This window comes from Lactuca saligna, chromosome 9 (assembly GCF_052625555.1).
Source record: "Lactuca saligna cultivar CGN05327 chromosome 9, ASM5262555v1, whole genome shotgun sequence".
NCBI classification, from domain to species: Eukaryota; Viridiplantae; Streptophyta; class Magnoliopsida; order Asterales; family Asteraceae; genus Lactuca; species Lactuca saligna.
Genome location: NC_136425.1, coordinates 82102246 through 82116438, shown reverse-complemented (window position 1 = coordinate 82116438; position 14193 = coordinate 82102246). Strand labels below are relative to the sequence as shown.

The following is a 14193-nucleotide window of genomic DNA, read 5'->3' as shown; positions in this document are numbered from 1 at the left end:
CTTATTATTTCAGTTCAAATGTTTATATTTTGTATTTTTTTAATATCGAAACCCGTATTAACCAATCATTTGAATTGCAGAGTTAGCTTTCAGATTAATCATAGATTTCTTGATAAAGTGTTATAATCTATGTTATATTTCATAATCTACGAAGGATTCATACTAATCATTAATTAGGATTAATACTAATAAGATACGCCCTCGGATAGTAATAGAACGACGAAAGTACAGCTAGGAATAAAACGAATACGAATAAAACGAATACGAAAGTATGCCTTTGGATATAGACAGAGTTTCGAAAATACTGCTAAGTAAAGTAGATATTCGACATTCGAGTGTAGGATAACTAGGATAACAGAATACCTAATTAATATGACAAGTATGATAGATACTATGACATAGCATTCCGAACCAAGAACTAACCATGACTTAAGGAAAATAAGGGTTTTTCCTGGGATAACGAATTGTTCCTAACGAAACTGTAGAATAAACGAATAACAAACTCACATATAGGAAAATAAGGGTTTTTCCTGAGATAACGAATTGTTCTTAACGAAACTGTAGAATATACGAATAACAAATTTACATATAGGAAAATAAGGGTTTTTCCTGAGATAACGAATTGTTCCTAACAAAACTGTAGAATAAACGAATAACAAATTCACATATAGGAAAATAAGGGTTTTTCCTGAGATAACGAATTGTTTTCAACGAAACTGTAGAATAAACGAATAACAAATTTACATATAGGAAAATAAGGGTTTTTCCTGAGATAACGAATTGTTCCTAACGAAATTGTAGAATAAACGAATAACAAATTTACATATAGGAAAATAAGGGTTTTTCCTGAGATAACGAATTGTTCCTAATCAAACTGTAGAATAAACGAATAACCAACTCACATATAAGAAAATATGGGATTTTCTTGGATAACGAATTTTTCAGAAAAAGCAAAGGAAACCTATTCTTTTACAAAAATAAACTGCTTATGAACTCACCAACTTTATGCTGATTTTCAAACTGCTTGTATTCTCAGGTCCACATTAGACAGGTACACGGCGATCTTTTGGAGAAGACGGAGCGTATAGAAGACTCGTCTTAACTTTTGTTCATACGATATACACGTATAACTTTTGTAACACTTTGTTTTCAAACGATGTAAATATTTCTATGTAATGTAATGTAATGTTTTGAGTTTACTATGCTTACTACGTACATTGGTTGCGATACTACATGACGTCCTCCACCCCGAAACGTTTCTGCCATCGGTTTCGGGGTGTGACAGTTTCTCTCTATGAGAGCGGAGTTGCTTGAGATTGTTTCCTTTTGTCTGAATGTTGCTTACTTTGTGCTTCGTGGGACTCTGAGCGGTGGGAGTTAGCCATTAGGTGAATACGTCATGTCACATGTGATCAAGGTTGAATAATCTTAGAGTGTTGGATTTTGCCCTATTGTGCAGCTCTTGTTTGAGTCTAACCGTTGTAGGGACGATTCCGTTACTTGAAGGATTATCTGAGCCTCATCACATGTGATGGTATTCAGTTAATGGCTAAGTGACATTACACAGAAGCCTTCAGCAGTTGAGGACTGGGTAGGGTGGAGTCAGAGATTTCCTTAGGGCAAGCCTAGGATGAGTATAGCAGTGATCAACAGTAGTGAAAGGGATCTGGTGGAGTCGAGGTAGTCCTTGAAGAAGGTACGGATAGATGTGGAAGGTATTATGGGCCCGTACTACTGAAACCAGAAGATCCGTACCCGAACCAAGGAAGGCTAAGATAAGACCAGGGAAATTGTAGTAGATGTGATCCCTCAAGAAGTATCAGTATCACTAACGGGTGTTATTTATGTATTGCAGAATGGTGGTACTACGATCGAGGCTGAGAGTTGGCAGTTCAGGAGAGGGATTAGGTTCGGGATCAGGTTCCAAGCCAATAGATGAGAGGCTACGCGAGTTCATCGCGTCAGAGATCACTAGAGGCATACTTGAGTCGACCCCCATCATCTTCGGATCGATCAAGGAGGGGATAGTTGAGTTGATGGAGGATCGCCTCAGGGCGTTCAGGAGTGACATGGCATCTGGCCAGTCAGGATCTCGCACACTGTCCTTTAAGGACTTCAGGGGCAGTGGTGCGCCAGATTTTCACGGGGCTAAGGATCCCATAGCTATCAGGCGATGGATTGCAGACATTGAGTCTGCACAGTTGACTAGCTTCTGCCCTAAGGGGTCGAAGGTGAGGTTTGCAGCAGGGTGTTTACGAGATCGAGCTAGGGATTGGTGGGAGTCCATTGGTGACTCGTTGGGAGCCTCAGTTGTCGAGGCAATGACCTGGTCGGACTTTGTGACCAGGTTCAGGGCAGAGTTTGCGCCGGCTGTCGAGCTTTAGCAGCTGGCCAGGGAGTTTTTAGATATGAGGCATACGATGGAGACTGTGGCAGAGATCACCGCCAAGTTCCGGGAGAGGGCGTTGTTGGTGCCCCAGTATGCGGGTGATGAGGATATGAGGAGGACCCGTTATCATGACATGCTACGAGCTAATATTCTGGATCATGTTAGTTTTTTAGCTTGCCCTACCCTGGACTCTATGATTGCCAGGGCGAGGGAGAGGGAGATAGATCTGGAGCACATACGGAAGAGGAAGACAGAGGAGGGACAGACATGAGGGGCTTCAGGGAAGAAGCCCAAGGGATCAGATGGTAGGCCGAAAAGCCAGTCAGGATCGAGCCGCTGCAGGAAATGCGGCAGGCCTCATGAGGGGGCATGTAGACTGGGATCGTCGGGCTGCTATAAGTGCGGAAAAACGGGGTATTTCAGCAGGAATTGTACCGCCCCTGCACCTGTGATACATACGTCTGAGTTGTTGTGTTTTCACTGCAACCAGAGGGGCCACAAGAAGGCCAATTCCCCTCAGTTGACAACAACCGCGCCAGTGAAGGCACCAGCTCCAGCAACCCTGCGGATCACTGATGGTCTGCAGGGCAAGGCAGAGGCTCCAGTGATGAGGAGTCGGGCATTTCAGCTAACTACCGAGGAGGCACGCGTCGCACCCGATGTGGTGACGGGTATGATTCTTTCCCTCTATTTCATTTTCATGATGTTATGTTATTGATATGTGCTCTGTGTATATGCTTTAGGATCGATCCATGTGAACGGTATCCCTGTTCAGGTGTTGTTTGACTCGGGTACCACCCGATCGTTTGTTTCTCTTGCGCTTAGCAAGAAGTTTACTGAGTCTTCAGGCATGTTGGATTGCCCTTTAGAGGTAGAGATCGTTGATGATCGATCGGTGCGAGCATCAACGGTGTTCAGAGATTGCGTTAGGAGGTTATTCGAGGAGCGCTACTTGGTGGATTTGGTTCCCATTCCGTTGCGTGGGAACAAGGTGATTATAGGCATGGACTGGTTAAGCCCTAATGGGGCGGTGATAGATTGCGCACAGCAGCTAGTACGAATCAGGACCCCAAGTGGGGGAGAGTTGGTGATCCACAGCGAAAGGCCACAACGTGGACCCACAGTATGTTCAGCAGCGAGAGTCAGGCGCTACCTTCAGCAGGGTTGCGCGGGATATTTCGCATATGTTGTGGATACCCGGGAGGCGGGTAAGGCAACGGTGAACGAGGTTTCAGTGGTGCGAGACTACGCTGATGTGTTCCTGGAGGAGCTTCCTGGAATACCTCTGGAGCGACAAGTAGAGTTCAGGATCGACCTAGTTCCTGGTGCGGCTCCGATAGCCAAGGCATCGTATCGGTTGGCTCCTCCTGAGATGCAGGAGTTGTCTACACAGCTACAGGAGCTGTTAGACAAGGGATTCATTAGATCGAACAGTTCACCTTGGGGAGCCCCGATCCTCTTTGTGAAAAAGAAGGACAGGTCACATCGGATGTGTATAGATTACCGGGAGCTAAACAAGGTAACGGTGAAGAACCGTTACCACTCCCGAGGATTGACGACCTCTTTGATTAGTTGCAGGGAGCATCCTGGTTCTCCAAGATCGATTTGCGTTCACGTTATCATCAGATGAGGTTCAGAGAGGAGGATGTGCAGAAGACCGTGATTCGGACGCGTTATGGCCATTATGAGTTCGTGGTGATGCCGTTCGGGCTCACCAATGCTCCTGCCGCGTTCATGGACCTCATGAACCGTGTGTGCAGACCGATGCTGGATCGGTCTATGATAGTTTTCATCGATGATATCTTGGTTTACTCCAAGACGCAGGAGGAGCACGAGGAGCACCTGCGAGAGGTGCTGGAGACTTTGAGGAGGAAGAGCTTGTATGCCAAGTTCTCCAAGTGTGAGTTCTGGTTGCGCGAGGTGCAGTTTCTGGGGCACCTAGTTAATCAGGACGGGATTTCAGTAGATCCGGCCAAGGTGGAGGCCGTGATGAGATGGGTGGTTCTGAATTCTCCATCCGATATTCGGAGTTTCCTGGGATTAGCAGGCTATTATCAGAGATTCATATAGGATTTCTCCAAGATAGTCGTACCATTGACCAGGCTAACCAGGAAGGTCATGGTCTTTCGTTGGGGGCCTGATCAGCAGGAAGCGTTCGAGACACTGAGACAGAGATTGTGCGAGGCGCCAATCCTAGCCTTGCCAGAGGGCATAGAGGATTTTGTTGTGTATTGCGATGCATCCATCTCAGGTTTGGGCGCGGTATTGATGCATAGAGGGCATGTCATCGCCTACGCGTCGAGGCAGCTGAAGCCTCACGAGGCGAATTACTCGACACATGACTTGGAGCTGGGGCAGTTGTGTTCGCCCTCAAGATTTGGCGTCATTACCTCTATGGGGTTCGTTGTACCATTTACACAGACCATAAGTGTTTGAGGTACCTCATGGACCAGCCGAATCTAAACATGAGGCAACGGTGGTGGTTAGGTGTGGTAAAGGATTACGATTGCGAGATCCACAGGGAAGGCCAATGTGGTGGCCGGTGCGCTTAGCCGTAAGGCAGTGCCGATCCGAGATATCTGTCTACGGATGACAGTAGTGACTCCGCTATTGGAGCGGATTCGGGAGGCTCAGCAGGACGCTATGAAGGAGGAGCATCGAAAGAGTGAGCGGATTATGGGGCAGGTTTCCTCCTTCGACTATGATAGCTGAGGGTTATTGACTCTTCACCGTAGGGTGTAGGTCCTTATCTTGGTGGCGTGCGTCAGGTTCTGATGGAGGAGGCGCACAAATCCCGGTTCTCCATTCATCCCGGGGCTACGCAGATGTATAGGGATCTTCATCTGGACAATTGGTAGTCCTGCATGAAGCGGGATGTGGCTTGGTTCGTCGAGCGGTGCTTAACCTGCAGGAAGGTCAAGGACGAGCATCAGAGACTGCACGGCAAGATGCAGCCGTTGGAAATCCCATTGTGGAAATGGGAGGATATTACGATGGATTTTATCACGAAACTTCCCAGGACCGCGCGAGGAGTGGATTCTATATGGGTCATCGTGGACCGATTGACGAAGAGCGCCCATTTTATTTCAATTCAGGAGAGCATCTCGGCTGAGAAGTTGGCCGACATCTATATCAGGGAGATAGTGGCGTGGCACGGGGTGCCAGTATCAGTGATTTCAGACAGAGATGTGCGTTTTACTTCCAGGTTTTGGAAGAAGTTTCATGATGAGTTGGGCACTCGCCTGCATTTTAGCACTGCCTTCCACCCGCAGACGGATGGTCAGAGCGAGCGGACCATCCAGACTCTTGAGGATATGTTGCGGGCATGTGTGCTAGATTTCGGTGCTAGTTGGGATACCTATCTTCCTTTAGCTGAGTTATCATACAACAACAGCTACTGCGCGAGTATTGACCGTCCTCCCTTCGAGATGTTGTACGGACGGAGATGCAGGATCCCGATATATTGGGGAGAGGTTGGCCATAGGGTCATGGGAAGCACCGAAGTGGTGCTCCAGACGACAGAGAAAATTCAGCAGGTCCGGAGCAGGCTTCAGACTGCTCAGAGTCAGCAGAAAAGTTACGCCGACAAGCATCGTTCAGATTTGGAATTCCAAGTTGGGGATAAGGTTCTTCTGAAAGTGTTGGCATGGAAAGGCGTCATCCGATTCAAAAAGCGGTTAAAGTTAGGCCGAAGGTACATCGGGCCATTCATGGTTGTAGCTTGGGTGGGCAAGGTGGCGTATAGGTGCCAGCCGAACTCAGCCATATCCACAACACTTTCCACGTTTCTCAGTTACGGAAGTGTTTGGTGGACGACTCGACAGTGGTGCCTTTGGAGGATATTCAGGTCGACGACAGCCTGAATTACATCGAGCGGCCTATGGCAATCCTCGACAGGAAGTCGAAGGATCTGAGGAACAAAAGGGTGGAACTCGTGAATGTGCAATGGCAGCACCGGAAGAGATCGGAGTGGACTTGGGAGAAGGTGGAAGAGATGATGGAGCACTACCCCGAGCTGTTTCAGGATCGAGCAGCAGACTTCGAGGATGAAGTCTAAGATAAGTGGGGGAGATTTGTAGCACCTAGTTCCCGATACGTACTCCTTACTATTTACATTTTAAAAATAATGCATTTTTGCCTTGGACTCGGCGAGTTGATGGGCCAACTTGCTGAGTAGGAGTGGGATAAGGCGCGGGGACTGAACTTTGGACTCAGCGAGTCGGTTCCCGAACTCGGCGAGTAGACCCTGTTTGGGCAAAAACCCTAATCCGGGTGTTTGCATGCTATTTAAACGCTCTAACTTGGCCTCCTTTGTCCCGAACACTTCCAGAGAGTTGTAGAGCGAAACCCTAGCCCCATATTGTTCTTGAGAGTGTTTTTGGCTTTGTGAAGAAGGTTTGGAGCTTAGCAGAAGAAGGAAGAGGTTGAAGTGTGCAAGGAGGGGAGATAGATCCGGAATCTACACTGTGAGGAGCTTCCATTCAGGTAGAAAAGTTCTTACGTTGATCACTAGTTCATTAGATCCTCTTTTGTCCCAAATTAGTGGTTTTCAAGCCCTAAAACCTCAAGCTCCATGTGTTAATGCTCTATGTTCTGAAAGGACTCCAGATTTGGACAGTATGGGCGTATTAGAAGTATAAAGTTTTTGTGGTTGAAGTGATTAAGGTCACCATTGAGTGTATGACCTCATTAAGAGCTTGGTTTTGCCTTTTTGAGCTTATAGGGCCATGCATGCACGTAAAGTTTGCAACTTTACGTGATAAGCATGCTCAAGGAACATGGATCTATGGTTTGGAAGCGTTGCATGTCTCAGATTGGGTCTGTATGGGAAATGGGTCATAGGGACTCGGCGAGTCCCAAGGAGGAACTCGGCGAGTTCTATGAAGGTGGCCTTAGATTTGGTGAGTTGGATGAACAACTCGGCGAGTCATATGAATATTGCCTGGAACTCGACGAGTTGTTCTTCAAACTCGATAAGTTGTTCTTGGACTCGGCGAGTCGGATCGCGAGTTGGTTCTATAGCCCCAAGTAGTGAGTTAAGGGTGACTCAGTGAGTGGGAAGAGGGACTTGGCGTTCAGGACCGGGTTAGTGGGAGAAGGACTCGGCGAGTCGGTGCCATGACTTGGCGAGTCCAGTCAACTGGAAGTTGACCTTGACCAAGGAGTTGACCTTGGACCAGGGGTGGGTCAGTCATCTGACCTAAGGGTGTGTATGAGAGGCTAACATATGTTTATGATTTATAGCCGGAGGATTTGTGATTCAGAAGTTAGGCGCTTAGCAAGCAGACTTCAGCAGCTACTTTCGAGGTGAGTTACCTTCCAGTAGAGGTGGGTCTACGGCCATAATGTCGGCCCACCAGTAGGAGGTGTATGTTAGATGATTGTCTTTGTGATACCATCTAGGTTGCTACTACCTGATACGTTATATGATGGCATGATACGTGATAGTAGTAGAGTTCGATCGTTAGGACGGAAGGGTAGGTCAGGCACCCCAGCTATGTCTGACAATATGTGATGATATGTTTATATGCCAGTATGATCTGTTATATGTGTTAGTGGTAGTAGGAGGGGAGCAGTCCCCGAGGTTCGGTTGTTAGGACCGAAGGGTAGTCAGCACCCCAGAACGGCTTGGCATGGGTAGTTAGCACTCCATAATGGTTTGACACGAGTAGGTCGGCACCCCAGAATGGCCGTATCGGGTAGGTCGGGTACCCCAGAATTATCTGGCAGTATGTATGCTATGTGATTATATGGTATGTGGTACAGTGGGGGAACTCAACTAAGTTTCGCGCTTACGGTTTTCAGTTGTTGTTTCAGGTACCTCTTCTGTCAAGGGGAAGGAGTTGGCACGGTAGCGGCATATCACACACGCTCTTTTGATTTCCGGACCAAGAGTCATTATGGGATTTTGTACTCTGACATTTTCATGTTTTATGTTTTGGTTTACGGCCACGAGACATGTTTTATCAAATATATGATCGTGTGATATTTTGTTACAAACGTTTTTTTTTAATCGCTTAATTAAAAACGAAATTTTTGGTCCGTATTTTTGGGGTGTTACAGAAGGATCACCCTTGAGACATATCGAGTCATTACCCATTATAAAAGCCATCATTTGTGTTTTCCAATTCATTTGATTCGTTCCTACGATCTCTAGCCACTTACCGCTTGAATGATGTATGAGCTTCCTAAGAGCAAATGAAGGAATTCCTCTACAATATCGATCCCATCAATTTTTAATAGAATTCCCCTATAGATCCCCTTCTCGCTTCCTTCTCTCTGATACCCATCTGGACACCATAAGGTTTCGTATCATTTATAGGCAGCTCCAATTGGGACACTAAGGTTGAGGATATGAAATTATGGGTAGCTCCTGGGTCTATCAATGTTACCACTAGTTGGTTCCATACTTGTCCCTTCAGTTTCATAGTTTAGGTGAAGAAACCCCCACTACTAAGCTTAAGGACACTTCGATTACGGGGTCTATCTTTACCAAATCCAATGTGGTCGGAATCTTACATTTTTCGTCATCCTCTGGTTCATCCCCCATATCACGTTCACTTAGGGTTTGCATACGTGTCGTTTATGCCATTTATCATGGCATTAATAGTATAGCCCTCTAGCCCTCTTATCATTGATCTGAGCTTTAATCAAGCGATAGTATTTAAGATTCTGATTTTGTTTGGTTGTCGCACCTATTCGAGACCACGTTCCATTGGTATAGCTTTTTAAGTTTCCCCCAAATTGACATAACATTAAGGATGTTGAGTTATTAGGGAATCAGGTTACCAAAGGTCCGAATCCACATTGTTTTAGAGCATGTTTTTTCCTTTAATTTGTTAGGCAAAATCGATTGCACGGCGCAAGTTATGAGGAGCCTACATTCGTAATTCAGTCTTGATGCGGGGTTTCAGTTAGTCCAAGAAATTCCCCAAAGCGACTCACTGTGTCACCTCGCCAAAAACCGCTGAAAACTCAATGAAACGCCTTACATACTCCTCTGTGGTTCCAGTTTATTCAAGAGCAGACCATTGCTTGCACAATGCGTCGTCGTGGATCGGTCAGAATCTTTTTAGGAATACCTCTTTCATCTCTTCCCATGTATTTATCGCCTTCTGTTTGTTAGACCATCTGAACCAATCTAGCGCATCCCCACTAAGACAAAGGATTGCTACTTATATCTTCTCTTCATCCAACAGTTGGTACGTCAGGATCATTGTCATCGAACGTTGGCATGTCCATCTTCTGATGCATGTACTCGTAAAGACCTCCTATTCTCCCTTCATCGTTCAAATGAAGTGCCCCGAAGATGATTCCCCGAGTACCCCTGGTGTCGTGTCCACCTTGCCTTGAATCTGTGAGTCGGAGCCGTTGTGGCCGAACCCTCCTATCACCACTGAGCTTCCAATACCTTTGTTCTTGTTCATAGGGTTACATTCTTGAGTTGTGGTGCCATACTAATGAACATTTGAGTTACCTCTTCCGGTTCTAGCCATGAAATCCAATCTTCTAGCACCTTGTTCATGGTCGTTCCAGACTCCTCTTGGTTCTGAGTTATCTCCTATTTTCCTTGAAGGAGAGTGTCCATCCTTAAATCCATTCAAAGTTATCTCCTATTTTCCTTGAAGGAGAGTGTCCATCCTTAAATCCATTCTTTGAATATCAACATTATGAAATTGAAGTTGAATCTGCATTATCCCCACTTGATCTTCTAGTTTCTTGATAACATCTCACTCTTTAGAAGCTCCTCCCATTGGACAAAACTGCTCTGATACCAAATGATACCTCTTTAGCTAATCCTAGACAGAAAGAGTAAAAGTAACTTAATACAGATCAATGGAATAATAACATATGAAGGTATGCAGTGAATATTCAACTGATAGCCCATATTTAAGAAAGGGGAAAATCTCTAGGTTCTAGAAGAACTTTACAATAATTTCTGCAAACCCTAAAAGAACAAAAGACAACAAATAGATCCATACAAAGGAACCGATACTGCTCCCCCGCTCAAAAAGCTAAACGCACGGAGGTAGTGGAACATAACAAGTTTAACGAACATAATAAGTAAAAGACATATTTACACTCCTACTCCCAGCAAACCTAATAAATGATCATTCCTTTGGGATATTCTTCAATTGGGCCTTACACTTGCTTCCTAGGTAAATCTTAAAGGGTTAGGAGTTATCATAACCAGCTTCCATTTACTAACTATTATTTGTAAATGATTTTATTCCAATACGGTTAACAATTGGATTTCTTTGTTTAAGAATAAAGAAAAAAAATATTTTTGGTTTTTTTATTACCTCTTTTGGAGATTTTTGCATGGAATGAAAGAAAAAATGATTGAATTCTTGGAAGTTAAAAAACTAGAAAACATGTAATTGGAAAGAGATTTTTTTTTTTTTTTGTCAATTTTCGTCAAAAAGAATAATGAAAACAAAAGAAAAAACATGTAATTGGAATAACATCAAGAGGTGTTATTTTGTTTAGAGAGGGTCATGTAATTATTCACTTTGTGAGCAACTTAAATCACCAAGACCACTTTTAACCAGAGAAAGCATAAACTCAGAAAAACGGCTTAGAATGCATTGCGATTATTAAAAAGGGCTGAAAGTACATTGTTATTTCCAGCCAAGTATAAACAATTACACTGCGATTTCTTGCAATTAACCTACTTTAAAGAAGCTTCACGGGGGAAATGAAAACAAGCTTTTAAACAATTTCGAATCTCAAAACTCAAAAATCCACCAATTCTCATTTTGTATCAAAAGAATCATGAAAATCAATTAGAGAATTAACCTTTTGCAAACACATTCTATACATTAGCCAGTGTTACCCTACAACTACAATAAGAAATTGGATTACCAATGTTTTACATTACCTCGCCTTTTCCAAAAATAAAACAGAGGTCAATGTTAAACTTTTTTTTAATAAACCCGTGTCTCACACCTAGTAAACCAATATACTAAGATTATTCATAGATCATATCATAAGATCATATATTTCGTAATACCACCTTCAAGACAAAACAATATAAAAGTTGTCATACTAAAACCAAGATCAAGAAACACCAAAAAAGATCAAACAGGAACTTGTTCTTCATAATTCACATCCAAATCCTCCCCTTTGTTTTCTTTAGATCCTTGAAGCCACCCCCCATCAATCGACCCAATACTCCCATTCAACCCATCATCCACAAAATCCCCAACCCTTTTCACAATCCCACTTGGAACCACTGGATAATCCCCTGAAAAACACGCATAACAAAAATTCTTTGAATCTCCCTTCAACATCTTCTTCAAACTATCAATTTCAAGAAACGCCAAAGAATCCGCCCCAATAAATTCCCGAATCTCCTCAACACTCATTCGATTCGATATCAATTCTTCAGGACTTGGTGTATCAACACCATAATAACAAGATGCAATGATTGGAGGACTTGCGATCCTCATATGAACCTCTTTTGCACCTGCTTCTTTTAATAATCGGACTATTTTTGATGATGTTGTCCCTCTGACAATGGAATCGTCCACCACCACCACCCGTTTTCCCTCCAAAACCGCTCTTACTGGTGAAAGCTTCAATTTCACCCCAAAATCACGAATCCTTTGAGAGGGTTCGATGAATGTCCGACCAACGTAATGTGATCGAATTAATCCTTGTTGGAATGGAACTCCGGCTTTGTTTGCGTACCCTATCGCCGCCACCACGCCGGAATCTGGGACTGCAATCACCACGTCACAGTCGACCGGCGACTCTGTGGCCAGGATTTCCCCAAATTGCCGGCGGGAGTCGTAGACGGATTTCCCGAACACGACGGAGTTGGGTAGAGAGAAGTAGATGTGTTCGAAGATGCATGATTTGGGTTCTGGGTGTGGCATTAAACAGAGGGATTGGATGCCGTCTTTGTCGACGATTAAAACTTCACCTGGGTTAACTTCTCTTTCGTATTTAGCTTCGATAAGATCTAGAGCGCAGGTTTCTGATGCGAAAACTATGGCGCCATTGCTTCGTTTTCCCATTACTAATGGCCGGAATCCAAATGGGTCTCGAACTGCGACTAATTTGTCTTCTGTTATAAACACCATGGAATAAGCTCCTTTCAGCTTTTCACAAGCTTCAACGATTCTAAGAAAGAAGGGTCTTTGTTTAGATATGGCGATTAGATGCAGAACAACTTCAGTATCTGAACTAGTTCCAAAAATTGAGCCGTTTTCTTCTAACTCAGCTCTTAGGGTTTGATAATTTACCAGATTTCCGTTATGCGCCACGCCGACGCGACCGAACCGGTAACCGGCGACGAAGGGCTGGACGTTTTTGAGCATGGATTGACCGGCGGTGGAGTACCGGACGTGCCCTATTGCGTTGTCTCCAGGCAGTTGGTCGAGTTTTGATTGGTTGAAGACTTCTGAGACGAGGCCGACGCCGGTGACGGATTTGAGGACGCCCTCGGCTGTGGCGGTGACTATCCCGGCGCCTTCTTGGCCGCGGTGTTGGAGAGCATGGAGAGCCAAGTAGCAGAGGCGTGACGCTTCTGGGTCACCGTAGATACCCACAACCCCGCACTCTTCACGAGGCTTATCGTCGTTATCGAATACTAAATCCTCTTCATCTGGGTATGATTCCGATGATGAAATAACGTCGGAGATTGGGTTTTTAGCGGCGGTTGTTGAACGGATTTTGTGGGTGAGAGTGAACGACAATGTTTTGTGTAGAGGTTTGAGGGTGGGTTTAGAGAAGGCAGGAGATGGTTTGTCCACGGATTTACAGAGAGGGGAACGGTGGGAAATTGAGGCGGCGGTAGCGGCGGTGGCGGAGGCCATTGTGGAAGGAGAGCAGCGAAGGGCGAATACGGGCTATGAATAGCCAAAGTGGGCTAGGTTTTGGTGTTTTTATGTTCCCGGACAAATGATGTTTGACTGGAGTGTGATTTTATTATGTTAGAGCGTTTGACTGGAGTGTGATTTTATTAGGTTATAACGGGGCTAAGAAAACCGAACAAATCACGAATTAGGGTTTGTTAATCCTTTAAATTTTCGAACAAACGTGAACAAATAAACGAATGAATTCTTTTTGTTCATGTTCCTGCGATAAACAAATTACCTTCTTTATTTATTCGTTCATATTTGCGAACGAACATAAACGAATGTAAAACCAAGAATATAAATGAATGTTTATGAACATAAATGAACGAATAAAACCATTGTTCTTATTTTTTGTTTTTTGTTTTAACGACAAATCTAAAATATTCATAAGCTACTCTTTAAATCACTTATGCCACGACGGCACTTAAACCATCAACCACAAAGAATGAGGGTAACACCGAATACCGTCTGGCTATAGCTCCATTGGTTCATGTTTTGTTCATTTAACTAAACGAACAAAAATTTGTGTTCATGTTCATTCGTTTATTGAATAAATGAACATAAACAAACTTTCTATCGAACGGTTCGTCAAATGTTCGATTCGTTTACGGCCATTATTAGAGTATTTGTATCATTCTTTTATCAATTCTTTTTTATTATAACAGTATAGGCGTTTGACATTTTATTTTTACTATCAAATTTAGTGATATATATATATATATATATATATATATATATATATATATATATATATATATATATAAATAAGCTCAGAATACTCAAATAGACTCTAAACTATGCTAAAAGTTAACAGAAGTAAGTTTGACTAGATTGAAATATAGGGTTTGTATAAGATAGAAATTTCAGGTTGTCACATCATCCCCCTATTAGAGAGAATTTTGTCCAGAAATTAGAGTTTAAGCAATAACTAGTTACAAA

The 14193-nt window shown here is 43.8% G+C and overlaps 1 protein-coding gene across 1 annotated transcript; it reads right to left on the bottom strand.

Moving 5' to 3' along the window:
• Window positions 1–11342: 11342 nt before the first annotated feature.
• LOC145015313 (amidophosphoribosyltransferase, chloroplastic-like) lies at window positions 11343–13323 on the bottom strand. The gene has a single exon (XM_078973770.1). It carries the CDS (start codon window positions 13210–13212, stop codon window positions 11470–11472), a length of 1743 nt encoding a protein of 580 aa, XP_078829896.1. The 5' UTR covers window positions 13213–13323; the 3' UTR covers window positions 11343–11469.
• Window positions 13324–14193: the final 870 nt, after the last annotated feature.